The sequence below is a fragment of the Falco cherrug genome, chromosome 4 (genome assembly GCF_023634085.1).
Source record: "Falco cherrug isolate bFalChe1 chromosome 4, bFalChe1.pri, whole genome shotgun sequence".
In the NCBI taxonomy this organism is placed as follows: Eukaryota; Metazoa; Chordata; class Aves; order Falconiformes; family Falconidae; genus Falco; species Falco cherrug.
Window position 1 is genome coordinate 1,479,685 of NC_073700.1, and position 27,649 is coordinate 1,507,333.

The window sequence follows — 27,649 nt, forward strand, 5'->3', positions numbered from 1 at the left end:
ATGGTGGGCGGGGCCTGCACGGGGCGGGCCCTCCCTGGGCACGTGGCCTGAGCGGTGGGCGGGGTCGCCATGGCGGGCAGCGGCGCGGAGGAGCGCATGTACTCGCGGCAGCTGTGCGTCCCGCCGCCGGGCCGGGCCGGGCCGGGGGGGCGGTGGGGTGGGTCCCTGGGCCCTGCGGCCCCGCTGACGGTCCCTGCCCCGCAGGTACGTGCTGGGCAGCGGCGCGCGGCGGCTGGCCGGGGCGGCGGTGCTGGTGTCGGGGCTGCGCGGGACCGGAGCGCAGGTGGCGGCGGCGCTGGTGCTGGCGGGAACCGGGCGCGTCGTCCTGCACGACCGCGGCACCGCCTGCACTGCCGACCGCGCCCACCAGGTACCGGCGGGGCCGGGCGGGGGGGCCCGTAACAGGGACAGGTACGGGTGAGGGGGTCGGTAACGGGTACGAGCAGGGAGGCAAGCAGCGAGTGCAGGTACAGGTGGGGAGCCTGGGTGTAGGCACCAACAGGGATCCCGGTAACGGGTACGGGAAGGGGTCCCGGTAATGGGTAATGGGTACGGGTACGAGCGAGAGTCCCGGTAACAGGTACGGGTGTGGGCGGGGGTCCTGGTAATGGGTATGGGGGAGGGTCCCGGTAACAGGTACAGATATGGGTGGGGGTATGGGTAGATGGCCCATTAATGGGTACGGGTACAGACAGCGTTCCCAGTAATGGGTACAGGTATGGATGGGGGTCCCCATAATGGGTACAGGTGGGGACCTGGCAATGGTAACAGGTACAGGTGGGGGTCCCAGTACTGGGTAGGGGTGCAGGTGAGGGTCCCAGTAATGGGTGTGGTTGCTGGGGGATCTCTGTTGCAGGTGTGGGTATGAGATGGGGGGCTCTCCCAGTGGGGGATGCCCATAGAGGTTGGGCATCCTGGTAAGGAGTGTGGAAAGGGAGGTCTCTGTCATGGGTATGGCCCTGGGTGCCCCTCAGTGTCATGGGTAGGGCCCATGGGGCGTCCCATGTCACGGGTGTGGTCCTCAGCAGGGGCCCCCCCACCAGTGCAGACAGGGCCCTGTGGAGCACCCCACTGTGGCGAGCAGCACCACAAACCCACGGGGTGCCTTGCCATGTGCCCATCCTGCAGTTCCTCCTTGGGGAGAATGATATAGGCCAGAACCGTGCCGAGGCGTCCCAGCGGGCCCTGGCCGATCTGAACCCCCGCGTGGTGGTGGCTGCTTACACCGGGGAGCTGTTGGAGGACTTCCTCACCTCCTTTCAGGTGAGCCCATGCCCCTGCACCCTGGGACCCCCCAGGATGGCAGTGCCTACTGACAGGCCCGGTGCAGGTGGTGGTGCTGACCGAGTCACCGCTGGAGGAGCAGCTCCGTGTTGGGGACTTCTGCCATGCCCAGGGCATTTGCTTCATCGTGGCTGATGCCAAGGGGCTGGCAGGGTAAGGCGTCTGCCCCACGGTCCTGCCACTGGCTCTGGCTCACCTTGTCCCCAGAGCCCCCAGCTCTGCAGCCCATGTTCCCATCCCACTGGCGGGGCTGCTCAGCCCAGGCAGGACCTGGCAGCGCTTGGGCGGCTTGGTGAGGTGACACCTCCAGCAAAACCCCATCGGTCCTCTCCAGGCAGCTGTTCTGCGACTTTGGGAAGCACTTCATTGTTGATGACCCAGCAGAAGGGGACCCACTGTGTGCCACTGTGCAGCACATCTCCCAGGTAGGGCAGCCTCAGCAGGCTCCCCTGAAATGCCGCTGCCTCCTCCAGTGGCTTTGTGCCACCTGGGTCCAGTCCCCCATCCTCACATCCCTTCCCCTTCTCAGGGCAACCCAGGCGTGGTGACATGCATGGGAACAGAGGACAGCCATGGCCACCTTTTCTGCGATGGTGACCTGGTGACGTTTTCTGGAGTGGAGGGGATGGTTGAGCTGAACGGCCAGGAGCCCGTCCCCGTGCGTGTGCTGGGTGAGCCACCCAGGGTGTCCTGGCTGCCCTGGCCTAGGGTTGGGGAACTCACCAGGTCCAGGGCAGTGACCATGATGTCAGCCCCCCTCTCATCCCCAGATGCCTTCAGGCTGGAGATCAAGGACACCAGCTCGTTCTCACCCTACCGCCGCGGGGGGCTGGTTTCGCAGGTGCGGCTGCCCCAGGTGCACTCCTATGTAAGTCCCCCCTCGGCCCCCAGTGCTGCTGCCCGGGCTGGGGCACCCCGCGCCGAGCCGTGTCCCCGGCCCCAGGGAAGCACTTGCTGAGTCCTGGCGCTGCGCCGGCAGGAGCCCCTGTGCCAGTCACTGGCAGAGCCCAAGATCCGGGTGGCAAGTCCTGAGGAGCTGCCACGCAGCCGCAGCCTACACACCGCCTTCCAGGCCCTGCACGCTTTCCGCAGGGAGCAGGGCCGCCTGCCCCGGCCCAGGGTGCCGGTGAGTCCTCTTTCTGCCTCTGCCTGGCCCCTGCGGTCCCCCGCCACCCTGCCGGGGCTGCCCTCGCCCCTCTGCCCGCAGGCGGATGCCGAGAGGGTGCTGGAGCTGGCACGGAGCCTGGGAGTGCAGCAAGGTCCCCTGGACGAGGACGTCGTGCGAGCCTTTGCCAGCGTGAGTGCGGGGGACCTGTGCCCCGTGGCTGCCGTCGTTGGGGCCCTGGCAGCCCAGGAAGCGCTGAAGGTGAGCGAGACGGGGATCCTGGCTCTGGGGTCCCACTGGTCAAGCTCCGCACAGCTGTCCGGTGGCCTTGGGTGACCACGAGAGGGCACTTGCTGCCTGCCTGGGGACGCTGGGCCAGGCAGCGGGGCTGGGGTACAGGGGACCCCGCTGACGGCCCTGTTCACCCCAGGCCATCACTGGGAAGTTCCTGCCCCTGGACCAGTGGTTGTACTTCGACGCCCTGGAGTGCCTGGGGCTGGAGGGGGCCGCGCAGCTGGCGGAGGAGGACTGCGCCCCGGTGAGAGCATGTGCCGAGCCCTTCCTGGGTGCCGGGGGTGCCGTAGCCACCTTTGTTCACGCGGCTCCTCTATCCCGGCAGAGGGGCTCCCGCTATGATGGCCAGATCGCTGTCTTCGGGGCTGCCTTCCAGGAGCAGCTGGGCTGCCAGAAGTACTTGGTGGTGAGCCGGGGCAGGTGCTGCGGTGCCTGGAGAGGCTGTGGAGCGGCCGGCCAGTGTGTGGGGAGCTGCAGCCGCTCTGCCCCGGCAGGTGGGAGCCGGCGCAGTTGGCTGCGAGCTGCTGAAAAACTTTGCCATGATGGGGCTGGCGGCGGGGCCAGGTGGGGACCTCACTGTCACCGACATGGACACTGTCGCCCTCTCCAACCTCCATCGGCAGCTCCTCTACCGCTCAGCAGATATATCGGTGAGACACCGCGGGGTGGGGGCTGAGCTCTCCCCAAAGGGCACCTTGGCTGTCCTGGGGACTCCCCGGGGCTGTGGGGTGGAGGAGAGCTGCCCACCCCCTCTCTGACCTGGCAGAGGCCGAAGTCGGTGGTGGCTGCAGAGGCCGTGCGGCGCATGAACCCTGATGTCAGGGTGACGGCTCACCAGAACCAGGTGGGACCTGTCACTGAGCCCTTCTATGGGGACAACTTCTTCCGGCGCCTGGATGGCGTCGCCAGCGCCCTGGACACACTGGAGGCCCGTGAGTGCTGGGGAGAAGAAAGGGGCTGAGCCCCTGGATGTGCCCCCCAGCTCCCCAGCACCCCTGGCTCCCTGCAGGTGCCTACTTGGAGAGCCGCTGCCTTCGCTGCCTCACGCCACTGCTGGACTCTGGCACAGAGGGAGCACGGGGGAACGTGCTGGCCATGGTGCCCCCCCTGACCAAGCCACTGGGGCCAGCTGGCACCCCGGGGAATGGCACCTTCCCTGTCTGCACGCTGCGGTACTTTCCCCGCACCATCCAGCACACACTGCAGGTAGGCTGTGCCGCGCTGGCCCCAGCACCCAGTGAGGAGGCACCGGGACCTTTGTCTTCCTTTCCCGTTTCCCACTCTGGCCGCAGCCCGGCGGTGGGCCACGGGGCAGGATACGGCTCCAGCTGCTTCCTGCTGGCAGCCTGAGCTCTGCTGCTGGCCCTGGCCCCATCACGGCCTCTCCTACCTGCTGGGCTTGGGCCAAGGGGCGTAAGGAAGGGGTCCCGGTGCTCAGTACCCACTCCCCCTCTGCAGTGGGCCCGTGATGAGTTTGAGGGGCTCTTCCAGCTGCCCGCGGAGCATGTCAGCCAGTTCATGGAGTGAGTGGGCTTTGGGGAGTAGCGCTGGGAGAGAGGCTGCCAGCCCTGCTGGGGTGCTGCCACCTCTGCCAGGCATGGAGAGAGTGGGACAGACCACCGTGTCCTGCCCAGGTGTCCCATGGGATGGCTCCCGGGCCAGCACCAGCAGCGCCTGTTTTTTGCAGAGACCCAGCTTTCCTGGAGCAGCTGCCAGCAGCGAAGGCCCTGGAGGTCCTGCAGCAAGTGCAGGGGAGCCTGCAGGAGCGGCCACGGGACTGGCAGGACTGCGTGCGCTGGGCCCGCCGGCACTGGCAGAGCTGCTACCACGATGCCATCACCCAGCTGCTGCACACCTTCCCCCCGGAGCACGTGAGCCTGGCACCCATGGGGCTGCCACCCCCCGCAAGCTCTCCCCTCTGCCAGCTGCCTGGCCGCAGCCAGCGGGACTTGTCCCTGGGCCTGACTCTGCTCTCCTTGTGCCAGGAAACCAGCCCTGGTGTCCCCTTCTGGGCAGGGGATAGGACCTGTCCCTATCCACTGACATTCAACCCTGACAACGTGAGTGCCGGGGAGAGCAGTGGGGTCCCTTACCGGGGAGAGCCATGCCTGTGCTGGGGGTGCAGTGGATGCCAGACTGTAGTCATGCTCCATCTGCCACGGGCTGTCCAGGGCTGCCTCATCCTGGGCTGCGTCTGTCCCTGTCCCCCAGTCAACAAGGACGCTGCTGGGGACAGCACGGGTGTGCTCTGTGGCTAGAGAAGAAGTACCTCCATCTCAACCTCAGGGCAGAGCCAGGCTCCTCTGCCTGCTCATGGCAGTGCAGGCAGCCTTTGGTCACATGGGCTTGTGGACCACCCCAGCAAGGTGCCCACGGGCCCCACTCTGCCCTGCAGGACACCCACCTGGAGTACATCCTGGCCGCTGCCCACCTCTTTGCGCAAGCACACAAGGTGCCACCATGCAGAGACCGGGCAGCCGCCCAGACCATCCTCCGCAGCATGGTCCTGCCACCCTTCGTGCCCCAGGAGGGGCTCCACATCCCCCTCACAGAGGAGCAGGAGGAGGCACGGATGCCTGCGGGTGAGGCTTCCTGAGCACCCAGGTTCCCCCAGGCACGTCCCCAGGTCCCTGGGCCCAGCCTGGTGGAGGTGGGGCTGCTCATCCCTGCCTCAGCCCACAGGAGAACCTGGATTGGGGGGGGGGGGGGGGGGGGGGTGAGCACTGTGCTGTGAACCCTGCAGTGCCACGGTACAGGGGCACCACCCCAGGCATCCCTGTGCCCCCAGACCATGGTGGGCTGGCGGAGCTCCTTCAGGACCTGGTGCAGCAAAGGCAGGAGCTGGTAGGCGGTGAGGAGGTGCGAGTGCCCCTGATGGAGCCCATCTACTTTGAGAAGGTACACAGGGCTGGGCAGGTGGCCTTGCTCAGCTCAGGGGGGTTGATGTCCCCATGGGATGTTGATGTCCCCATGGTCTTTCCTCACAGGACAATGACATCCACGTGGACTTCATCACAGCAGCATCCAACCTGCGTGCAGAGAACTATGGCATCCCCCCTGCCAACTGGCTGACGGTGAGAGGGGCAGCCCTTGGCGTTGGGGGTCCCTGTCCCATGCAGGGCAACTAGTGACACTCCTCCTGTCCTCAGAGCAAGCGGATTGCGGGGCGGATCGTGCCTGCCATCATCACCACCACAGCAGCCGTGGCCGGGCTGGCATGCCTGGAGGTCTACAAACTGGTGTGGGGGTGCCAGGACCTCAGCTGCTACCGCAACAGCAACTTCTGCCTGTCCGACTGCCTGCTGCTCCGCATCCAGCCCCTGCCGCCCCCCACCTACCGGGTAGGACCCTCTCCGCGGGGTGGGGCAGGTGGGAGATGCCCAGGGTCTCGGGGTGCCCCAGCCACTGTGGGGTGGTGCCAGGGGAGCCCAGGAGCAAGGGGGCAGCCCTGGCTGGGGGGCTCTGGAAATGGGCGCGGGTGTCGCGGTGGGCCGGACGCGCTGTCGGGCAGTGAGGACCCAGCTCCTTCCCCTGGCGCTCACCCCAGCTTTGGGCCCAGCCGGGGTGTTCGGGGGCTCCCGTGGGGCTGAGGCGGCCCCGCCACCCCACAGCGGGCCCCACAGCGAGCCCCGCAGCCAGGGGCAGGGGCCGCAGCAGCCTCACATCTGGCTTATGGAAACCAGCTGCAGCAGCCGGAGCGCAGCTGGCACGGGGCCGGAGGGGCGGCCGGGGGGAGCGGGGCCGGGGGTCCCGGCGGCGGGGGGCCGGCAGCAGCCGCTGCGCCGGGGAGGGAGCGCGGGGGCGGGGGCAGGCCCAGGTTGGGACCGTCTGGGCGATAGAGGCCCCTTTGTCTGGGGGTTTATGGCGTGCGCAGCCCTTCCGGCGCGGCAGGAAGCGCCGATTGGAACCAGATTGGCCCGGGGGGCCCCGGGCCGGGGGCAGGAAGAGGGGGCGGGAGGCGCTTCCCCGGCCTCGCACCAGCTCCCACACCGCTTCAGCCGCCCCACGGCTGCCCCGCGCCCCGCATCCCACCGGCTGCCAGCCCTGTGCCGCCCCGGCCATGGTGGGCCAGGCTGGCACCATCCCTGGGTGGAGGATGCTGCTGGGGCTGGCTGTGCCCTTGGGTCCCCGCAGCAGCGCCCAGCACCTCTGTGTCCCGCGCCGAGGATGCCTGGTGTGACGTTTCACACCCAGCCACTTGGCTGCAGTGGGAGTGTGTGCCCCCCAGGCCCGCTTGAAGTGACCCGTGGTCCCACAGGGGGCAGGGGAGCCCACCCTGAGGGGCAGCCTCAGCCAGAGGGATGCACTTTCCGGGGTGCTGGGACGGACGGTGGCATTCCCACTGCTGGGCAGTCGCCACCCCGGTGAGGATGGGGTTAAGCACTTTCCACCCTGGTGGGGTAAGTGCAGGCAGCAGAAGGCAGGCGGTGAGAAGGCAACAGAAGGCAGGAGGGGAGAGTGGCCAGGTGGGAACACCCCTTCCCGAGCGGGGCCGAGGCCAGGGCCAGGCAGGGGCTGGTGCTGCCTGTGGTGAGGGCAGATGGCAGGGCAGCCGTGCCAGACGGTGTGGGGCCGCATCCAGCACTTGGCCCTAAGGCTGGCACCTCGCTGGCCCCCTCGGGCCGGAGCCGGGGTCAGGGGGCTGCGGGTATGAGAAGAGGTGATTGTGTGGGGCTGGGCAGCACTTCAATGGCCCTTTGTGCGCCCTTCCTGGCCTGGGGCTGGGGCAGTGCTGGCCCCACGCCAACCCTGGCCCCTGCAGTGCTGAGGGGATGGAGGTGCCCCCCACTGTCCCCGGACCTTGGGGGTACGGGGAGGGGGGTGGGGGTGGTTGGCAGTGCTCTTATTGCCTCCTAGACCCAGCGGTGCCAGGGGGGTGGCAGCTCAGTGCCTCTGGACCTCAGCAGCGCTGGGGAGACAGTTGCATCCCCCATTGCCCCTGGTCCACCAACGGTGCCCTCGTCCGTCCCCCTGCCCTCAGACTGGTCCCTTTGCCCGCCCTGCTGTACCCCAGCCCTCGTGCTCCACCAGGCCCTGCCCCATGGGCATGGGCAGCCGGGATGCTGGGTGCCAGTGCCGGCTGCTACCCTGTGCTCCCCCTTGCAGTACGGCGGGAGAGAGTGGAACTGCTGGGACCGGCTGGAGATGCAGGCAGTTGGCACAGATGGGCAGGAGGCAACAGTGCAAGAGGTGCTGGACTGGCTTCAGGTGAGCCCAGTGCAGACAGCACCCAATCAGGTCACCCTGGTGGGGTGCAGGGCCAGATCCTGATACCTGCCTCTTGCAGAGGACACATGGCTGGACCGTGACCATGCTCCTGTGTGGCCACACCGTGCTCTACGACAGGGAGGAGGATGAAGAGACACGGGCCCAGCAGCAGGCACAGAGGTAGGTCCCGTCCCCGGCTCTGGGGCCCAATCCTGCCCCGGGGAGGCTGCCAGACCCCTCTCCCTCCATCCTGAGCTGCTCCAGCTGTAGCACAGCTCCCAGCCAGCTGCTGGATAAACATCCTGCCGGCAGCACTTCCCGTGGCAGGACCCCTGCCCGGCCCCTCGCTGCTGGCCCCTGCGTCCCCCAGCCTGGCTGGGCGCCCCAGCAGGGCCTAAGACACCCCCCCACCGTGGGATGCCTGGCCAGCCTCGGGGGTACAAGCCAGCATACCCAAAACCCCCTTTCTGTGCCACAGGTTATCAGAGAATCTGGAGGATACTGGGGAGCTGCGACAGCGTGAGCTGGAGCTGCTGTATGTGTGCGAGGGAGAGGAGGCTGAGACTGAAGATACCCGTCCCCCTCTCCTCTGCTCCCTACCCTAAGCGAGGGGCCGGCACCCCCTGTCCCATCCAATAAAAACTGCAGGATGCATTAGCCCTCATCACCGAACACCCCTGCCTGCCCCTGCCCGGAGTCAGGGTGCAGGCACCCCCGCCTTGATAAACGTCGCTGCGCCCGTACCGTACAAAACCAGGGTTTATTTACAGCGGAGGAGGGTGCGGGCAGCAGCGGGCAGGGCTAAATGTAGCCGATAACGTCGTTGCAGATGATGGGCTGGCGGCTGCGGCTGTTCATGAGGGCGGTGAAGCGGTGGAAGTCCGTGGCCAGCTGGGCGATGTTGCTGTGGGACTGGTGAAAGCAGGCGCCCTTGGGCTGCCCCCCCAGCCCCAGGGGGCAGGAGAAACGCTTGGTGGGTTCGCGTCCCCCTGGCCGGGCACCCTCAGCCCCCCGGGGCCGGGCCATGTTGGCCAGCTTGCGGCGTACGTTGCCTGAGAGGCTGAGCAGGAAGGCGGGGGGCTTGGCCAGCCGGCGGGAGGGCTCGGCAGGGGTTCGGCGCCGGGGTTCGGCACCCACCTCGGGCAGGTCCATCCAGTTCTCCACCAGGTCGGCGAAGCAGTTGTCGCCCAGCACCAGGGGCTGCCGGTTCCGGCTCTGCGACAGCAGCGCCACAGTCCAGTCCTGCGTGTCAGCTGGCTCCAGCACCCGCCACTGCTCCAGGCAGGCGTCTGAGGTGGATTTGGGGCGGGCGCGGCGGGTGGGGGCAGGTGGCGGGGCAGCGGGGCCAGCGGAGAGCCGGTGTGCCCGCTGGCAGGGCAGCGGGTGCCGGCGCCGCATGGGCACCTCTTCCTCCCGCCACGTGCCCCCCGACGCTTCCGAGTACCCCGAGTCAAACTCCAGGCTGCGCTCACTGGCCGGGGGGGAGCGGGCGGCCGGGCTGCCCCCCTCCTCTTCCTCGCCCCCTGGCTCCAGGCTACAGGCTGAGTCCGCGGCCGAGCCCGGGCGCAGGGGGCACGGGGGGCGGGGGGCCGGACCCACCACCCCACCGGGCTGGTGTGGCGCCTGCCGCGTGCTGTGCATATGTGCCCGTGGCGTGGCCCCCACCTCCTGCCAGCACCACTGCGGGGGAAAGGGTACGTCAGCACCGTCACCTCTGCTCCCCCCGGCCCGCACTGTGACCCCACATCCCAGTCCCCTGGCACCCTGTGTCCCCCAGCCCTGGCTCGGGGGGGCTTCACTTGCAGGGCTGGGCACGCAGCAGGGTGCGGGGAGCGGGGCGCAGGTCCCGGCTTGCCTGCAGCCCCAGGCCCCACTTTCCTGCGGCTCCTGCGCGGAGCCGGCCGGCGTGCAGCAGCATGTCGGGTGAGCAAGCAGGCACCCGGCCCCGGTCGTGCCTGCGGGAAATGACACAGGGCCACGGCACGTAGGAGTCGGGCACCCCGCCGCCCCCCCGCTGGTCCCTCAATTCCTCCCAGTGCCGGTGGGGCGGCAGCCGGGACACCCCATGGGCAGGACCCCGCTGGGTGGCACAGGGCCAGCCGCAGCCCCAGGGCGCCCACGAGTGCTGGGGTGGGGCGCTCCCCCCACGCGCTGGCAGGGCCACCCCACCCACTCGTGCCCTCCAGCCGGGGACACCCCGGGTGACGTCAGGGTGCAGCCAGGCCCAGGGCCCCCCAAAGCGCCGGGGAGCGCGGGGGCTGGAGCAGCGGGGGCCGTGGCCGGGTGGGTGCTGGAAGGGGCGGCTGGCGCCCGCAGCCGGGCCGCTCCTCGCTCCTGAATTCCCATTGTCTGAACCCAAAAGCAGGGTGTTACGTCTGCTTTCCTTTCCGCGGGGCCGCGGCAAGCCCAGCGAGCGGGAGGGATCGCTGCCCCGGCCTGGTACGCCAGTTTCCCGGGTCGGGGCGACGGAGCTGCTGGCCCGGCTGTCCCCTGCCCGGTCCCCGGCCCCCTCCCCGCTGGCCGGGACCCCCTCAGCCGGCCCTGCTGGCAACGCGCCACTCTCCGAGCCGCCCCATCCCGGCGCTGGCCGGGGATCGGCACACCCGGCCTCGGGGAGCTGGGCAGGCGTGCGGCAGGCCCCGGGGAGCCCGCTGGGCCACCCTGTCACGGCCGGTCCCCTCGGGGCGGCCCAGGTGGGCGGCAGGGTGGCAGCTGCGGGGTGGCGGTGCCCCTGGCACCCTGACAGCTGGGCACCGTGGCCCCCGGCCACCCGTGCTCCCACCGCCACCCGTGTCCCACCGGTCGCCAACGTCCCACCGGATGCCCACGTCCCCCGCGCCGCCTCGGCCTCGCGCATGATGTCACGGCGCTGATGTCACTGGCAGCGCCCTGACATCACGGCAATGCCCGGGCGGCGCGGCGGGACGCGGGCAGGGTTGCCCCGTCCCCCTCCCGGTGCCCGCGGCGGCACTCACCCGGTCGGCGCCGAGCTGGCCCGGGCAGGCGTCCGGGCGGGCGCTGTGCATGCCCGGCCCGGCCCCGCTCCCGGCCCCGCTCCCGGTCCCGCCGGTGCCGGCGGCGGCGGAGCAGCGGAGCGCGGCGCAGCGCCCGGCCGTGCCCGCCGCCTCCCGGCGCTGCCTGGGCGGCACCGCCCCGCCCCGCCGCAGCCAATGGGGCCGCCGTAACGTGAGCCCGGCCCGCACCGGCACCGGCACCGCCACCCGGGCCCCGCCCCGCCCCGCCCCACCGCCCCGGGGCCCCGCGCCGGGCACCACCCGGGCACCACCCGGGCACGGCGGGACCGGGCACCGCTGGGCGGGGCAGGACTTGGGGCACCGGCCGGCAGCACCGCGGGCACCGGGGGGTCCCGGCGCCGGGAAGCCTCGGCAGGAGGCAGGGCAGCGCCGTTCCAGGGCCCGGGCCGAGGCACCGGCGGGCACCGGGCTGCCGAAACAGGGCTGAAGGCTGGAGCGGGGAAGGATGACCCCGGCCACAGGGGCCGCGCTCCGCCAGCGCCTATTAATTGGGAGCTAATAACGCTTAATAGGAATTCCGGGAGAAGCGGCTCTGGTTTGCAAATGAAGGAGAACACGGCCAAAAATTCCCTCCCAGCTAATTTTCCCCGTTCCCGAGCTTGCCGCGTGGCGAGGCGGCGTGGCAGGGCAGCGGAGCCCCGCGGAGCATCGCTGTGCCCGCCCTGCACCGCCCTGCACCGGCCGGGGGCTGCCGGGAGCCGGGGGGAGCGGAGACGTGCGGGAGCGGGGGGGCGTCGGGGCCGGGGCGTGTCCGAGCCCTGGGACCCGGCTGGTAGCCGCAGCCGGCCGGCGTGACGCTGGGCCGGGGTGGTGCCCGGCACCCCTGGCAACGGGCTGCAGCTTGTCCCAAACAGCCAGCAAGCCATGGGCATGCAGGGACGCCTCACCTTCCTCCTCCTTCTCCTCCTCAGCCTCCGTGCCCCAGGTACATGCTCCAGGCTCACAGCGTCAGGACACCCTTAGCTAGACCCTGAGTAGGGGACTGAGAGGAGGGGGACGGGGGACAGGCTCCCCGTGGTTGCCCCCACGTGCCTGGGGCTGACCCCAGCGTGGGCAGAGGGGCCGGCAGCTGCCTGGCTGGGTTTAGGCAGGGAGGGGGCATCCCTGGGGCGTCCTCAAGGCATCGCCAGGGTGTCCTCAGGGCATCACTGGGGTGTCCTCGGGGCATTGCCAGGGCATTACTGGGTCATATCCAGGCACCACTGAGACATCTCTGGAGCATCATGGGGATGTCTCTGGTGCTTCCCCAGGGCATTGCTGGGGCACGCCTGGCAGGCTGGGGTGGCACTCTCCTTGGTGACGCTCTCCTCTTTGCAGGGACTTTCGTCAGAGCAGCAGGTAAGAGCAGGGTGCCCTGGGCCCCACTGCGCCCAGCCGGGAGACCAGTGCCCATGCACGTGCCTGGGTGCAGGAGCAGAGCTCCCTAGGCACGGCTGGGGGAGCTGTCAGGGCACTGGCTAGGTGCAAGGCCAGTGACCAGGGTCTCCTGCTAGCTCTGCCTGACCTGCCACGCATAGTGGCCGTGAGTGAGGACGCAGTGCCAGGCACCCGCGTGGCTGAGGTGACCGTGTCCTGCAGTAATGCAAGCGGCAGCCCCAATGTCACCTTGCACAGCATCGAGCCCAGCCACCCCTTCAACCCCATTGCCATCAGCACTGACCCTGCGGCCGCCACCACATTTCATGCAGAGGTGCAGCTGGGGGACAGGGAGTGGGGCAGGAGCCTGCGGGCACCCTGCTGAGCACATCCCTGTGCCAGGTGACACTGCGTGCTGGTGCAGAGCTTGATGCCCACCGAGTGAACCAGTACACCCTGACCCTGCGAGCTGCTTGTCCTGATGAGGATGAGGTGGAAGAGCGGCTCTTTGTCCGGGTGACGATGGGGCAGGTGCTGCACTGTGACACTCCCTTTGCCAGTGCAGGTAGGAGGTGGGGGGCACAAGGCAGCGGGGGCTGTGGCTGCCAGCTGACACTGGGCACCCATGGGCGTGCTGTGCCGCAGAGGGAGACATGGTGCAGGTGCCGGCAGATGTGGCACCCTGGATGCCCCTGTATGCGGTGATGCCACAGCGACTTGGTGGGCTGATGGTGAGTAGTGGCTGCCCGGGGACCCACAGCCCCTGCAAGTGGGAGTAGCCTTGGGGACAGCAGAACCCCACGCTCCTCCTACCGCTTGTCTCTGCAGTACAGGCTCCGAAACCACAACACACCACTCACACTCACCCGCCAGGGCCTGGTGCTTGCACCTGCCAGTGGCTTTGATCCCAGCAAGGACACCCAGGTAGGCTCCAGCAACCCCAGGCTGTCACAGCCAGCTCTCAGCCTGCCTGGGCTTAGCCCCTCTGTGGCGCTGCCTGCAGCTCTCTGCATCCTGCTTCTGCCATTGGGCTCCCATCTGGCCCTGGCCCTTGGAGTGCTCCAGCCCTGTCCCTATCCTTGGATCCATCCCCTTCTGAATCTCAAGTCTTGTCCCTGTCCCCATTCTGGTGTCCAGCTTGTCCTTATCTCTATGTCTGCCCCTTCTTCTCACTGCTGTTCCTGCTCCAAGCCCTGTTCTTGTCCCTGCCTCCTCACCCTTTCCTGTCTCTGTCTGTTTTCCTGTTCCCATCCCTTCCCTATTCCTGTCCCTGTCCTTACTACTATCCTCATTCCCATCCTTATCCCTGTCTCCATCCCTACCCCATCCCCGTCCCTGCCCCTGGTGCCACTTTGGGCTGTCCCATGGCCACCCTGGTGCTGCCCCACAGACTTTCAGGCTGGAGATTGAGGTAATGGACCGGCATGGGCACAACTGCAGCGGGGCAGTGAAGGTGGAGGTGCTGCCATCACGCCATCCCCGTGTCACTTTCCTGTGAGTGGGGCTGGGCTGGGCAGGGCAGGGGGTGCTGATGGCACCAAGCCATGCCATGCTGCTTGCCTTGCCTACAGCGAGCAGCAGCGAGCTGTGATGGTGCCAGCAGGCATTGGCCCCTTGGAGGTGGTCACGCAGGTCTATGCCAGTGGTGATAATGTCCGTTACACCATCCTTTCTCCCACGGCACCCACACTCTTCACCATTGATGAGGGTGAGCAGGGTGGTGGGGGTCCCCAGTGCCACCCTGTCTCCATCCCTGTCTCAGTGCCCAGTGTGAGGCTGTGCCTTCTCCCACAGTGACGGGTGAGATCCGTAGCACCGGCCAGCTGGAGGTGGCCCATGCACGCCTCCTCATCCAGGCTTACAATGTGCTGCACCCCGCCGACCACGCCACCACCGTGCTCAATGTCACTGTGCAGGGGACGGACCGGTGGGCACCAAGCTGCATCCCAGCCATCTTTGTGTAGGGTTTGGGTGAGGAGTGGGGTGTGGGGGATGCTCTGCCATGTCCAGGATAGGAGAGACAGGAGCTGAGCCGCTGGCTACCCCACTGCAGGTCCCAGGTGCTCGAGACGGTGTCCCCTGGCAGCACTCTGGTGACACTAAGGTGCACCGACTCCACCAGCACCGAAGGGCATTTGCACTATGCCCTGGAGGGGCCCCCCTCCTCCCGCTCCCACTTCCACCTGGAGGGGCCACAGCTGCAGGTAAGCGGGGCTGCAGGCAGTGTCCAGCAAGGCTGGACCCAGAGGAGTCCAGTGGGACAGTAAGGACCCTCTGACATGTGCTGTCATGCCAGGTCCTGGGCTAGAGCTCCCCGGGGCTCTCTGCTCCTCAAACCCTGCCTGTTCCCCCTGCTCGTTCCCTCCTGTTGCCCTGGCATTGCAGCTTTGTGGGACACCCTGAATTTGCGAGGCACTGTGGCTTTGCCTGACCCCCCAGCCTGCCTTGGCAGGTCAACACCACCCTGGACTACGACTCAGAGGCCACAGCCGCTGTGGGCTTTCAGTTCACAGCCACCATCGTGGTGACAGCGGGAGGGCGGCCCCCACGGAGCAGTGAGTGCCCATGTCCCCGGGGGGTGCCCAGGGTGGTGCAGTGGGGAAGCTCACGGGGTAGGTGGGAAAAGCCCCTTCCTGACCCGAAACCAGCAGATCACAGAGGAAATGTTCGTCCCCTGCTGCCCCAGAGGCACCTGCCCCAGAGGTGGTGCCGCTGTGCCTGTGTCCCCCAGCCTGTTCAGGGGAGAGCACGCTCAGCCCTGTGTGGGCTGCAGGGTGGTGCTGGCACAGCTGAGCCGCCGTGTGCCGCGCAGCCCGCGTGCCCGTGCTTGTGACGGTGACGCCCGTCAACGAATTCACACCGGCGTGCCCCAACGGTACCACCTTCACCGTGCCAGAGACAGCAGCTTTCGGTCGTGTTGTGGGGCACGTGGTTGGCACTGACCGCGACTACCCACCAGACAGCCTTGAGTACAGCCTGGATGGGGGTCCCAGCCCTGCGCAGCCCTTCTCCATTGACACACGCACCGGTGAGCACCCAGCCCCTTCCCCAGCCCCTGCCACACCCTGAAGCACCTGTGGGTGCCCAGCAACTCGCACCACCCCACAGGTGAGATCCGCGTGGTGGGACCCCTCGACTCCCAGCAGCACAAGAGCTACAGGCTGACAGTGCGGCTGACAGACACCCACAATGACCTGGACCCAGCAAAGCGGCGGAGCTGCCTGTGCAACGTGGTTGTGCACCTGCAGGTGCGTGTGCAAGCCTGCCGGGTGAACCGCAGTGGGTGCAAGCACTGCGGGTGCCACATCTCCTCGCCCTGCTCCCGGCAGGCTGTGCCAGACCAGGTGCCAGTGTGCACCCCTGAGGTGCAGGAGCTGCGAATCACAGCCGGGTCCGGGGACCGCCAGCCTGTCACCCGCCTGGCGTGCCAGGTCAGCCCTGACAGCGCGGCGCTGACGTACACCATTGCTGGAGGTGAGGAGTGGCCAAGCCAAAACACAACCCAGCCCCTCGCTGCAGTGTGCGCACTGAGCAGACCCTTTCGTTCATTGACCCTCTCGTTCAGGCAATGAGGATGGGCGCTTTCGGCTAGAGACAAACACAGTCTTCTACCTCCCCAATGACCCAGCTGAGCTGCGCACCTTTGTGCTGCTTGTGGAGGTGTGGGGCAGCCCTGGTGGTCCCCGCCACAGCACTGTGGTGGCACTGGTGGTGCACGTCACACCCCGGAGCACCCCAGTGCCACCCAGCACCACCACCCAGCACAAGGTGAGCAGACCCCACTGGCCAGATGGTGCCCCTGGATCCATCAGACTGCCCGACCCTCACGTGCCACCTCACCCACTGCCTCTGCAGATTCTGTGGAAGGAGCCACTGGTTGTCACACGGCTGGAGGCAGTGTGGCACCCACCAGTCTGGTTTGTGGCTGTGCTGACGGTCTCTGGTGCCCTGCTGCTGGCCATCCTGGGCTGCATTGCCCGGAGCCTGCTGTGCAGGTGAGCCCTGGCCCCATGGCATGGAACGGCACAGCATGGCAAGTAAGACCAGGGGCTCATGGCTGCCTTCTGCTCCTTCTGCAGCAACCGAGACCCTGGCAAGCTGCTCCTGGGCAAGAGGTAGGTGCTGCATGGCCAGGACAGTTGTACTGGAAGTGAGGGGCAGCTCTGCGTGTTGGTACAGGATCCCATCGTGTCCTCACATGCAGACAGGGATACACAGCACGAGGCGGGCGTTTAATGCACCCTGCATTTGGCAGTGGTCCATGTGTTGCTGTGCTGGAGAGCTGAGTCTGCCCCAGAGCAAGGGTGCAGCACTGGCGGGAGCCATGGATGCAGAGACAGCAATTTGGCTGGGGGACAGCCATCTCAGTGGCTGGGTTGGGACACAAACTCTGCAGCGGGCAGGGTGGGATGGCACAGCACTGGCACTGCAGCTCACCGCCAGGCTGGGTCCCGGTACTAGGGCTGAGGCCAGTGCCGCTCACCAGGGGAACCCTGATCGGACAGGGAAAGCTCCCAGGGAGGAGGTAAGCAGGCTGCACACCCGTGGGAGGATGAATGAGGGGTGACAGGCAGCAAAGGGGGGAGCCCGAGTAGGCACTGGAGCCAGCCCAGCCTGTGCTGGGCATCTGCATGGTGAGGAGGAGGTGTGCAAGCCTGTGAACAAGTTAACAGCCACCTCAGTGGCGTAACCATAACAGGGTGATGCATAGTGGGTTCCATGTTCATTGGTGAGGCTGGGGACACAGTGCTTGCTGGCAAAGGAGGAGACTCGAGCTCAGACCCTGTGGGTGGCCCTGGCAGCAGAGGGGCTCCAGGGCTGCAGCTCCCCCAGCACAGCATCCTCTGAGCCTAAGAACGGTGCACGCCAGCATGTTGGGAAACAATCAGATGTGGTGGCAGACCAGCTTGCTGCTTTCAGGCACTGCTGAAAGATGGTGGTGCTTGGGGGAGCACAGCCCTTGCCACAATCCCCTTCAGTGCCCAGGGGACACATGGGCTGGTTAAGGGGACGATCAGGTAAGTGGATGAAGAGCTCGACGGGGTGCAGCTGGCAGTGCAAAGCCTGGCTGGCAACCCGCTCCCAGCAGCATCCCTTGGGGTCGAGGGCAGGAGCCCATCACCAACAGCATGCCCTCCCTTCACCCCCTCTTCTCTCTGCAGCTCTGGTGATGTAGCAGAGCAGAAGGGGGATGAGGAGGAGCAGGGCTGCCCCCATGCCGGCAGCTTGGTAAGTGTGTGCCACGGTGGCAAATGTGAGTACCCCATGGGGGGTGCAGGAGGGACAGCACCCTCTCCCATCTCTCCACAGGGGCAGTTCGATGGCCGTGCCCAGGACCCACGTGAGTGCCCTGTCACACAGCCCTGGCAGCCTCGGGCTGTGTCCCTTGGAGCAGAGGAGTCTGGGGAACAGGAGAGTTGGGTGCTGGGCAGTGATGCCTGAGCAGCACCCATGGGGCAATGGCTGAGTGCTGCCTCCCATCTCAGGCACTGGCAGGGACTACCTCTTCAACAGCATGACTGGGGCACGGCGCTGGATCTGAGTAGCCTTACTTGGTGAGGGGCTCTCTGCGATGCACAGCTCCCTGTGGGCCATGCCAGGCAGAGCACCTGGTGCTGCCCTCAGGCCTGGGAGGAGGAGGGGATCCTTCCTCCATGGCCAAAGCCACCACCCACAGCGTGCAGCCAGCCCCTGAGCTGCCCCAACCAACACAGACCCAATAAATGGTAGCAGAGATTGCACCCACTGCTGTGATTGCCATAGGGAGTGTGGTGGCCAAGCAGTCCTGCTGGTGGCTGTCCTGCTGTGGCAGGTATTAGTGCGTCTCCGATCAGGGAGGTGGGTGGCATGACCCATGACCAGAATGGCAGTTGGGGCAGCGAAAAACATGTGGAGGGCTTTGGCAGGGTCTGCTCAGGTCACGGCAGCATCCCCATTGCCTCTGTACGTGACCCAGCTGGGGCAGTCCTCTGCAGATGTGATGTGAGGCAAGGAAATTCAGTCAGGGGTAATTCTGAGACACTTTTGCCCTGTGTCCCACATCCCCCTGGAGCTCTCCCTTGCTTGAGCACTCTCGGGCACAAGGGGTGGGATGAGCAGCTGGTCAGCAGAGGGGCCTGGTTCCTTAATTGGGAGGAAAAGCCCATTAGCGAGCGAGCAGGTAAGCGCAACTGCCGCAGGAGAGTTAGCAGGGCCTAGCGAACAGGCGTTGCCGCAGGAGAGTTAGCAGGGCCTGGCGAACAGGTGGGAGCGCTTTTAAGGACCGGTCAGCACCGGGAGGTGGGAAACTGGTTGTTTGAATTTCAAAGGAGCACACCGCAGGCCGCCTCCCTGGCAGCTCCCAGGGAAATGAAGCGCTGACAGGGCAAGAGGGAAGAGACTAAGGTGAGGAGTAGGTGGCTACATGGGAGGAAGGGGAGGGCAGGAGCCAGCTGTGAAATTTCACAAAGAGGGGTCAGCTGCGTGACTCTGCCTGGGGCTCCCCTTGCCCTGAGCCCACAGGAACTGTGACCGTTCGAGAATTAAACCTTGTATTGTACCGGATCGGTGCGCGAACACGCTCCGCTCGCGGCTCCGAGGAGCCCGCCCAGCCGAAGAGCTGTCTGAGGCCAGGCCACGGCGCGGGAAGCGGGGTTTAGGCCGGCTGAGCCCGCAGGGACGCACCACAGCAGGCGGGCTGTGCCGCCCCGTGCCGTGCCGTGCCGTGCCGCCCCGCCCCGCCACACTCGCCCGTGGCCCCGGGGAGCGCGGTACGCCGGGCCGAGGCGCGCGGCCTGCTTCCGGCCCGGGGCACAGAGCGCCACCCCCACAGGCCGCGCCTCGCAGCCGCCCGGCCGGGCAAGGCCCGCGGCCCGCGCCCATTGGCCGAGCGCCTCCGCCACGGGTAGCCAATGAGGCGGCGCAGCCCGCGGGGAGGCGGGGTACCCGAGGGCGTCACGTGTGCCTAACGTGCGCGGCCATCCGGAGGCAGTCCGCGCACAGCAAGGGGCGGGGCGGCTCCGCGCTTGAGTGACGGCTGATTTGACCTATCAAAATGTCCAAGATGCCACGGGCGGGCGGGGTTTGGCTTTGGACTGCCGCAAGAGGCAGCGGGCCGGGCTTTGGACGGCGCGGTTGCTATGACGGCCAGCACCGGGGCTCCGCCCCCGCGGCTGCCGCCATCTTGTTGTTGATTCGAACAGCAGGGAGCGGCGGCGTGGGGGGCTCGGTGTCGCCAGCCCCCGGCTGGGCAGGCAGGGCTGGCTTCGGTGAGCCGTAGAGGGCGGTGGTCCGGGGCAGGGCTGAGGGGCGGGAGGCAGGGAGGGTTGGGCTGCGCACGCTGCCGTAAGGGAAGGGAGCGAGGACTGGGCGCGCTGCCGTGAGGGAGGGTGGGAGAACCGGGCGCGGCCCCGTGAGGGGAGTGGGGGAGGGGAGATCTCGGTGTGGCCCGCTTGAGGCGGAGGAGGACCTGGCGCGGCCCTGCGGAGAGGGGGGGGTACGGTACAGGCGCGGCCCGTGAAGAGTCGGGGTGAGGCGGGGACCGAGCGCCGTGCGGGGGGGGGAGCCGGGGACGGACCCGCGGAGGGGGGCGGAATCCAGGCGCAGCCCCATGAGGCGGTAAGGGGGGGGCTCGGCGCGTCCCGGTGCTTGCGGTGTGGGGGTGAGGCGGGGGCGCGCCCCCGTGCGAGGCCCGTATGGGGCCCAGCTGGGGCGGGAGGGCGTCCTCCGGCGTGGGGAGAGCTCTGGGAGCTGGGCTCGGCAAGGGCAGCCCCGCGGGCGGCGCGGTGCCTGGGCAGGGCCCTGCTGCCCTGCCGGGGCCGGGCCCGGCAAGCGGATCTAGCGTCCCCTCCCTTTGTGCCCTTCCCTTCTACAGAAGCTGCGCACAGGAAGGAACTCGGCAAACCACGGTGGTAACATGAAACCAACATGGTGAGGAAGCTGGTGGGGTTGGGGGCCCCTCCTGCATGCCAGCGCACAGCCACCCCTGCGGAGGAGGGCGTGTGGGCAGGCTTTGGTACCCCTGGCTACCCCAGTGGCTACTAGAAGGTGCCTGGCAGTCCCCGAAGGCAGACGTGCTTGTGGCTCTGCAGACCTGAACTGTAACCAACCTTCTCTGGGTTTTCCAAGTCGGACTTGGATTATGAGAGGTGGTATTGACTGCTGTTCAGCTTTCAGTTACTCTGAATTTAAATTGGTGCCAGTCTCCACGTCCCTCCATCTTAAATCTCTGAATCAGCAAGGCCCTCATTTTTCTTTCCAGCAATATGCTTTAGTATGTGCTGCCTTTCTCGTTTCAGCCTGTCTTGCTGTGTTTCTGCTCCCTCTGCTTTTTCTCCCTTCAGGATCATCTGGCTTAATTTGGGATTCAGAGCTTCCAAAGCTGAATTCCAAGATTGGCTTTTGCTGACAAGCACTGAATGGTGCCAGAATGGAACGGGCTTGGGTCTCTGTTAATTCTTGATGTAATATTTCTATAGTTGGTAGGTGTGTTTGTGTAAATGTAGTTTGTGGCTGATACACTGGCGTTTGTGTGTATGGTCAGATTTTCAATGGAGAAGAATACTGTATTCTTGTTACATACTGCTGAACTAAGACAATGATTTCCTTTTTACAGAAGTTCTGTCAGGAAGTTGGAAGTGTTTTAGAATTAGATATGTCAGTTATTAGATGTTGTCAGTGTAACCCTAAATAGATCTGTTAGGAACATCTTAATACTGTGTAATGGTTCTTTGTTTTGAAAATTGAGAAATATTTTTTTTGTGGCTGAGTTACGTTTAGTGCGGACCTAAGGTTAAGTACTTTTTTTCAGAGCTGGAAGGAAAGTGTATGTTGTAAAAACGTTGTGAACTCTGTATATAGCAAGCCAACGTTGGCTTGCTGTTTCAGCTGTGTAAAACTCTTGTTAATGTTTTGAATTGTCCTAATGCTAACTTTTGTTGTGATAGCATTAGAGAGTGTTTCATACCCCCTGCAGCGTTTTCACCACAACGGCTTCGAGGTGCCTGGATGAACAGCCTGTGCTATCCTGGTTAGAGCCTGTTAGGCAGATCTGAAGTGTCCTTTTCATGTCAGTGCTTTTGTTTCCTGTCTAATAAGGACTTTTGGGAGAGTGGGGGAAGTGATCCTTGGCTCCTTGAGGGGGAAGCTGATCATTACCATAGGAATCTCTGATGACCACAGGGATGGAAAGAGTAGGATATGCAGGTAGGGCCCTCTTCTGAACAGTGTGTGTGTCTTTCCTAGGTTCGTTTCTGCTGTTTATCCAGTAGACACCTTGTGGCAGTTTTGCATGTTCCATATGTAGGAAAAAGCAAGTGAGCAAAAGAGCACTGCTGAGATGAGAAAGGGGACAGTTTCTAGATCTGCTTCCAGTCGCCAGTTGTTTCACCTTCCATGTGTAACTTCACAGTCACTTTAAGCTCATGTCAGTATAGACTGCAACCAGCAAGGAAGTTCTTGCATTGTCGCTGGTGCCGGCTGGGGTGTTTGTGCAGATGGGTATCAGCGTTCCCCAACTTACAAACTGATCAAACTGAAGACAGACTGACTTTTTTTTTCTCCCCAGCTTTGTGGGTGCTTAAATGTTTTTGTTGATGGAAGGGCAATGGTAGGAACATGGGGCTGGTGGTGGAATGGGGTCTTATTCTTCTTCAGGGTAGCCTGCGCTGTGACTGTGAAATGGTGTGATAGTGTGTGTTTATATGTTATTATAAAAATATAATTTTAGAATACATATTTACATATATTTAAAAATTAAATGGAATGGTAGTGTCCATGCTTCTTTCCTACTACTTTTGTGGATAGTATCATTGTGTGCTTCATCAGGATGACAGTACTGGGCATGTCCTTCTTATAAAAATATTCTGGAAAGCGAAATCGGTGTGCTTTGGGATCCCCTCTTATGGCACATTGTGTAAGTCAGTTGACTTGCAAGTTACCCTGTATTGCGTTGCATGTAGGGAGAAGTCAAGGTTAGAATAGCAAACACTCAGAGGTCAAAAAATGCCCGGGCTGAAGTAGTACCTGCACCCTTAAGCTACTAATTAGTCTTCTGAACAAGCACTGTGATTTCTTCTTAATCATGCAGTTGCATGCTATTCTCATCCCATCTCAGCTGCCTGATTTGTTTCTTCTCTCCTTTCCTCCCCCACATATGGAGCTTATTCATTTTGGGTGAAATTATTAAACTCTGAAAATGTGACTTTATTGAGCTTGACTAGTGCTAGATGATGAGGCTGGTACGAGCTTGGAGCTGTTTGTTGACCATCTGCTTACAGGACATGTTCAGTGGATCATTAAATGTTTGTAAAAAGGTTTGATGGCTTGTCTTTTTAGATTTCAGTTTTTAGTTGATTTCTCTGTGTTAAGGTTGTTGTGGATCTGTTAAGTTCTGACTGGCACACTGGGGCAGGAGGTGACACTGTCTTGTGGTTTCCATTGGAATAAGAAATCTGCAGCCCTTGCTCTGGAGAAGGTATGTTTCTTCCGTCTGTCGTTGAAATGCAGATACTGCAGCCACAGAAAATCTGACGGAGACCTTGTTTGGGCATTGCATTGTAACCCAGGCACTTCACTTGCCGCTGTTGGATTCCCCCAGTCTGTCCACTGGGAATTAGCTTGTAATGTGTTTGAGATATGTGCGTCAGTTGTATTGATGCTGGGATTTATAGGCACAGAACTTAGTATTGACAGAAAACTGTGGCCTGATTTGTTTACTCTTGCGTTTGACAGTGTCGCACTCAGTCTTGGTGCTGGGCAGGGTTTAGATTTGAACTTGACTTGCAGAGTTTGCGTGTGGCAGCTCAGCAGAGCTATGGCTCTGCACTTGCTTGTTTACATAATGTGACTTGCCTAGGAATGACTGCTTTTATTCCTGACTTCTCAGTCTTTGAGAAGGAACGTGTCAAAACCAAACCTGGTAAATACAAGGGGTCCCTAGTGAGCTCTGAAATGGTGAGCTAGAGAAAAAGAGTGAAAGAACGGAAGAAAATGCGACAGAAAACTCTGCAAGAGTCATGTCAAGTATTTGTATTGCTTGCTGTAAACTGAAGGAACCCTTCAGATATATGGAGGAGCAGCTACCCGTCTCCCTCTTTTATATTCCTGATGTGACAGGAATGCAGAGCAGGATGCTGGCGAGTGTTTAATATCAGGTTTGTTGCTGCTGTCGCAGGGGTGGTGGGAGAGGAAGAGGAAGTGTTTGTGCATGGCTGCTTAGTTTCTGTTATGCAGGCTTTGCATGTATGCAGTGCTTGTGCTGTTCTGATGTGGCAGCAGCTGTTATTTTTGGCTTTCCCTGCATGCTGTTCGGGTAGGTGTACTTTGTAATAGATGCAGTTCTCTTAATTGGTGTGTCTGTGCTTCCAATATAGTCCCCATTGGTGTGATCTGCTTTGCAGCTAGTACTAAGGTGCAAGTCACTTGCCTTCATTTATTTCTGTAGGCTTATCTATATGCATTTTGAGTGGCACTGTGTATAAAAGACAAGCTTCTTTAAGCTTTCTTTTACTTTGCATAACCCTCATGTCAGTATGTAGTCAGTTCTGTTTACGGCATGATTTTTATCCCTTTCTCTGGGAATACAGGAATAAACCTCGCTATTATATGGTGTCTCACTCTCTGTATAATGCTATCCATGTTAGTTGATACTGGTGCAATTGCTTCTATTCAAAAATAACATGGGCGTAGCTACCATAATTATAAGATCTGTGTCAACTAAATCTGATAAAAGCAGTGAAAAAGGTTATGAAATGTAATGTGCCTGTCCTGGTAGGATGTTACTACATGCGTTTGAGAGCTTTGATAGATAAGCTGTCTGTGATTTAGCTTTTGTAGTTAGAAAGGTTATCTCCTCCACCAGTTGTCCTGCTTCTTTGCCAAACACTACCTCCCTTGCTGGGGCCTACAGCAGTGCCTGTTCAGCTGCCACAGTTCAGTATACTGTGCTTCAACCTTTCTTCATTAATACCCATCAGTGTCTTGTGAACCAGGCCAGATACAGAACAGGCATGCTTCTTGTTTTGCTCCACCCGCTGGTTGGTAATCTTCGGTTGAGGGGTGGAGGAGGCTGTTGGGGGCGGTGGTCCCCTCGGCTCCAGTGGTACATTTGGTAAAGAGCTTCTGTGAGAGCACTTGCATCCTGAAAGGAGCTCACTGTGGTTCTGGTCCCAGGCTTGAGGTGAAGTGTGCTCTCAAACATTCTGAATTGATGAGCTGGTAAAGATCTAAACAAAAGCTAATTTAGCACTTGCTAACTCGTTTCCATACAACGTCTTGCAGGCTGACTTGCTTCTGGTGTCCTGCTCCCTCTTGATTGTGAGAGGTTGGCTCCATATTCCAGTGACTGCTCAACAGAGAGAGCTTGGGTGACATCTCTAAGGTAACTTTTTTCTGTTTTTCCCAGAATACGTACACAGCCACCTTAAAGAGCGTGCAAAGAGAAATAAGCTGCTTGCTTTTTACCTCCCACTTTGTAATTTTGCTCTTCAAGTAAGTATGTGTAGATACGGTTTGTGGGAGGTATGCTCTTACGTTTGGAGGATACTACAGAAACACCCAAGTAGGTGCACTTTGACAGAGTGAAGAGCACAATCCTGTCTTGTTTTCGTTAACTTCTAATCAAATTAGTTCTTTGTAATAAGAACTAAGCTTCCAAGACTTGGAGGCTAACTCTTATGCTCTAGCAGTTCTGGCCATTTAGGTGCCTGAATTGCAGCTGAATTATCTTAAAGTGATTCCAGAACTCTTATCATTGTCTGGTTTTTATTTTTTCCTTCCTGTTCTGAGGTTACTTTGAAAGATGATAGGCTGGCTTGATAGTCTTCCAGGCTGAAAGGGGTTACTTTGTGCTGTTCCAAGTTTGGAAGAAAGTCTAGCATATCCATTTTGCACCAGTTCTTTATCAACAAAGATATGACTCAGTAGTAGTAACTGTGGTATAAGTATTTTTTTGCCAGCTGACTCAAATGACCTCGTTTTCTTGAGACACCACATGTTTAAATAGTAGTTGTGTTGCCTAGTTTGCTTTTCTGTTGCACCCCACCAGGTAATGACCAAAGATGCTGAGCTCCACAACTACCTTCCTGGGGCCGGGAAGGGAGACATGTGGTGCCTTCTTTTCAGGGGATACTCCTGTGTCTTTGACTTAATAGTTCACCTTTAGATCAGCACTATGTATAGCTCATGTATTCTACTGTGGCATTTTTTTTACCCACCCTGTCCTATGCTAAGCTGCATTTTCCCCATTTTTTTTAAACTGCCGGAGTGGGTTTATGCAAAATATCACGTCATTTTAAATTCTGATTAGCATTGTCCACTGTTGGCATCAGAGTATTGTCAAGCGTTTCAAAAATTGAGTTTAGAAATCTTAGAAAGGCACAAGAACATAGGGCTGGCTGTTTGTTCTGTGTCCTTTGACAGTACTGTCTAAGCAGCTTAAGCACGTGTGGGGAGGCAGTCATGATCTCATTACAGCTAACTATAGGCGATAAGCAGCTTCAGGCACCAAAATCAGTGCACCAGTGACTGCAGATGTCAGTGAGTTATTTAAAGCAGGAAGGATTTGGGAGAGAAATCTAGAGGCCTACGTAGTCCTGTGTTTTAGTGGCTGAATCAAACCAAAGAGTGACTTCAATCAAAATGTTGGAGCTGTTGCAGAAGATGAGGTGTTGTGCACTTGTGTTGGTTTGAGTACTCTTGTGGATTCTAAATAATACTGGTGAAGTCCTGGATCTTCGGAAGGCCCTCACAACACTTGCTGCCTAGTGGAAGCTATATTCCACTTCTCTGAGCTGTGGTCTGTGTGCAAAGCTATATGGCAGATCTGAGGAAGGTATGCCTGTCAGATTCATGGGGGTTGACTCTCTCACCCTGCAGATGTAGGGGGGGAAAAAAAGACCTTTTAACTTCGGTCTCGTGAGGGTGTCCCAGAAGAATTGCTAAAGCAGTCTGAAGCTCAGTTGATGCTGAAACACTGCATATGCAGGTTTTTTTAGTAGTTTCTTAAACAAACGCTCCCACACCTCCCACAATAAAACCCACATCAGGTTCATCTTGAATATGAGGATTTTGCATGGATTAAATGTGACCGTATTCAAAATGGTTATGGATACCCTTTTGCAAATATTGTAAGGGTTTGCTTCATTTCCCATTTGGACCAAATATTCTAAGTGGTTTTTCTTATGCTGTGCAAGTGGCATTTTCTTTGGTTGGGTACAAATCTTGTTTATGTAATTGCAGTCTTAATATTTCGCAGTTCTTACTGCAAGTGTTGACCTCAATACGCGTATTAAAATTTTAGGGTAATGCTTATTGGTTCAGATTTAGCTTATCAAGCATGCTTGATGCATCTTTTATTTCTACAGAGCTGAGAGAAAACCTCTGACACCATTAGTCAGACTGAATAAGTACTACTGTTCCGTACCATGTGGAATGTGAATAGTTTTCATTTGTTCTTCTTCAAGCATATGGTATATTTTTTTCCTGTAATAGCATTCGGAATTTCTGGTTTTCCCCTCAATTATTCTTACCTGTGATCTTATTTAGCTAAAGCTATTTCTGTTCCTGTGGTCTGTTCATTAGTCATGTAGCATCCTTGGGACTGATGCTTCCATATGTATTTCATCAGTTGAAATGTTGAAGTGAACCTATTAACAACTTGCTTTGCTTAATAGCAAAGATCAGTAGTCTTAAAAATTAATTCTGAGTTGTGACTGAAGCTCCGCTCAGATATTGTTAGTTAAAATAGTTAAGGGTATTATATCATTCATCAGCCAAAAGTAAACCAAGGTATTTATTCACTGCTGTAAAACGTCTTCTGAAAACCTGGCAATTAAAGTTTACAAGTTAATTGGGAAGCGTTTCCAGGCTTTGTGTTTTTTGTACTTCATCCTATTGTGACATGACAACCAGAAGAAAATTCAAAGCCTTTGAAAAATTATGGTGAGGTCAGTGTCCTATGGTAGTGAGCTTGCTGGGCTGACTCTCATGAGTGTAAAGCAGTTTCTATTGTTTCAGGTTTGCTATCATTTGCAGTTAGAGAACGGTGTTATTTTTTACCCATAGTGCTTGTTTGTATCTTTCAGTCTGAGAAAACATGCTTCTGGCACCTGTTACCCCACTGTATTGAACTGGAAAAGAAAATCGAAGAGTAAATTTGTTTTCTCTAGCTATTGATGGTCCATGATGTATTGTAACCCAGGTGGCTGTGAGAAAACATTTGATTTAGCAGACTGATGTGTGTAGAAGCTGCAACACAGTCTTACAGTATCTTTAAAGGAATGTAAAATGTGAAAAATCAAGGTAACTTTTATACACTTGAGACAGACCTGCTATTAAAAGCAAACTTGCCACAGTCTATGTGTCTTCCAAAAGAATATGTACTGTGCTT

At 60.8% G+C, this 27,649-nt stretch overlaps 4 protein-coding genes across 17 annotated transcripts in view; 3 read left to right on the forward strand and 1 right to left on the reverse strand.

Moving 5' to 3' along the window:
- The first annotated feature begins 5 nt into the window (after positions 1-5).
- Positions 6-8,548, forward strand: UBA7 (ubiquitin like modifier activating enzyme 7). 3 transcript variants are annotated; one of them, XM_055707519.1, is made up of 24 exons: positions 6-113; positions 205-370; positions 1,129-1,263; positions 1,331-1,437; positions 1,619-1,709; positions 1,814-1,955; positions 2,055-2,152; positions 2,264-2,410; positions 2,492-2,650; positions 2,820-2,927; positions 3,009-3,089; positions 3,178-3,333; positions 3,450-3,615; positions 3,693-3,889; positions 4,142-4,206; positions 4,371-4,554; positions 4,669-4,743; positions 5,079-5,265; positions 5,472-5,581; positions 5,671-5,757; positions 5,833-6,024; positions 7,790-7,891; positions 7,971-8,071; positions 8,370-8,548. In XM_055707519.1, exons 1-24 carry the CDS (start codon positions 70-72, stop codon positions 8,494-8,496), a joined length of 3,027 nt encoding a protein of 1,008 aa, XP_055563494.1. In that variant the 5' UTR covers positions 6-69; the 3' UTR covers positions 8,497-8,548. The 3 variants fall into 3 exon arrangements, with proteins under 3 accessions (XP_055563494.1, XP_055563493.1, XP_055563495.1); XM_055707518.1 differs by having other exon boundaries at positions 2,264-2,650; XM_055707520.1 differs by lacking the exons at positions 6-113; positions 1,129-1,263 and having other exon boundaries at positions 233-370; positions 1,264-1,437.
- Positions 8,549-8,632: 84 nt separating this feature from the next.
- On the reverse strand, positions 8,633-11,079 carry INKA1 (inka box actin regulator 1). Its single transcript, XM_055707528.1, has 2 exons — positions 10,867-11,079; positions 8,633-9,571 (listed from the first exon to the last, which is right to left on the reverse strand). The coding sequence occupies exons 1-2, from the start codon at positions 10,915-10,917 to the stop codon at positions 8,693-8,695; spliced, it is 930 nt and encodes a 309-aa protein (XP_055563503.1). The 5' UTR covers positions 10,918-11,079; the 3' UTR covers positions 8,633-8,692.
- Positions 11,080-11,790: 711 nt separating this feature from the next.
- CDHR4 (cadherin related family member 4) lies at positions 11,791-17,998 on the forward strand. Its single transcript, XM_055708857.1, has 20 exons — positions 11,791-11,851; positions 12,244-12,264; positions 12,420-12,616; positions 12,685-12,847; positions 12,928-13,013; positions 13,111-13,206; positions 13,673-13,776; positions 13,854-13,990; positions 14,077-14,242; positions 14,336-14,486; positions 14,735-14,837; positions 15,095-15,310; positions 15,391-15,530; positions 15,612-15,756; positions 15,848-16,050; positions 16,138-16,277; positions 16,362-16,397; positions 17,445-17,511; positions 17,593-17,623; positions 17,769-17,998. The coding sequence occupies exons 1-20, from the start codon at positions 11,791-11,793 to the stop codon at positions 17,822-17,824; spliced, it is 2,319 nt and encodes a 772-aa protein (XP_055564832.1). The 3' UTR covers positions 17,825-17,998.
- A 1,399-nt stretch (positions 17,999-19,397) lies between these two features.
- The window catches only part of IP6K1 (inositol hexakisphosphate kinase 1), a 39,283-nt gene continuing 31,031 nt past the window's right edge, over positions 19,398-27,649 (forward strand). For 4 of the 12 annotated variants that reach the window (XM_055707798.1, XM_055707797.1, XM_055707806.1 and 1 more), the window contains exons 1-3: positions 19,398-19,529; positions 20,135-20,190; positions 24,541-24,640. The gene's annotated coding sequence lies outside the window, so the exon portion shown is untranslated. Of the gene's footprint in view, positions 19,530-20,134; positions 20,191-20,215; positions 20,409-22,629; positions 22,736-22,760; positions 23,415-24,540; positions 24,641-27,649 lie in introns of those variants that run through there. The other 8 variants (XM_055707805.1, XM_055707802.1, XM_055707804.1 and 5 more) reach the window with 6 other exon arrangements.

Coding starts and splice junctions, on each gene's coding strand:
- INKA1 (XM_055707528.1), bottom strand. CDS start 10,917: ATGCACAGCGCCCGCCCGGACGCCTGCCCGGGCCAGCTCGGCGCCGAC. Junction 9,572..10,866: donor GCCAGCTCGGCGCCGACCGG/GTGAGTGCCGCC, acceptor TTTCCCCCGCAG/TGGTGCTGGCAGGAGGTGGG.
- CDHR4 (XM_055708857.1), top strand. CDS start 11,791: ATGGGCATGCAGGGACGCCTCACCTTCCTCCTCCTTCTCCTCCTCAGC. Junction 11,852..12,243: donor CCTCAGCCTCCGTGCCCCAG/GTACATGCTCCA, acceptor TCCTCTTTGCAG/GGACTTTCGTCAGAGCAGCA. Junction 13,014..13,110: donor AGCGACTTGGTGGGCTGATG/GTGAGTAGTGGC, acceptor TTGTCTCTGCAG/TACAGGCTCCGAAACCACAA.
- UBA7 (XM_055707518.1), top strand. CDS start 70: ATGGCGGGCAGCGGCGCGGAGGAGCGCATGTACTCGCGGCAGCT. Junction 5,582..5,670: donor AGCCCATCTACTTTGAGAAG/GTACACAGGGCT, acceptor CTTTCCTCACAG/GACAATGACATCCACGTGGA. Junction 8,072..8,369: donor GCCCAGCAGCAGGCACAGAG/GTAGGTCCCGTC, acceptor TCTGTGCCACAG/GTTATCAGAGAATCTGGAGG.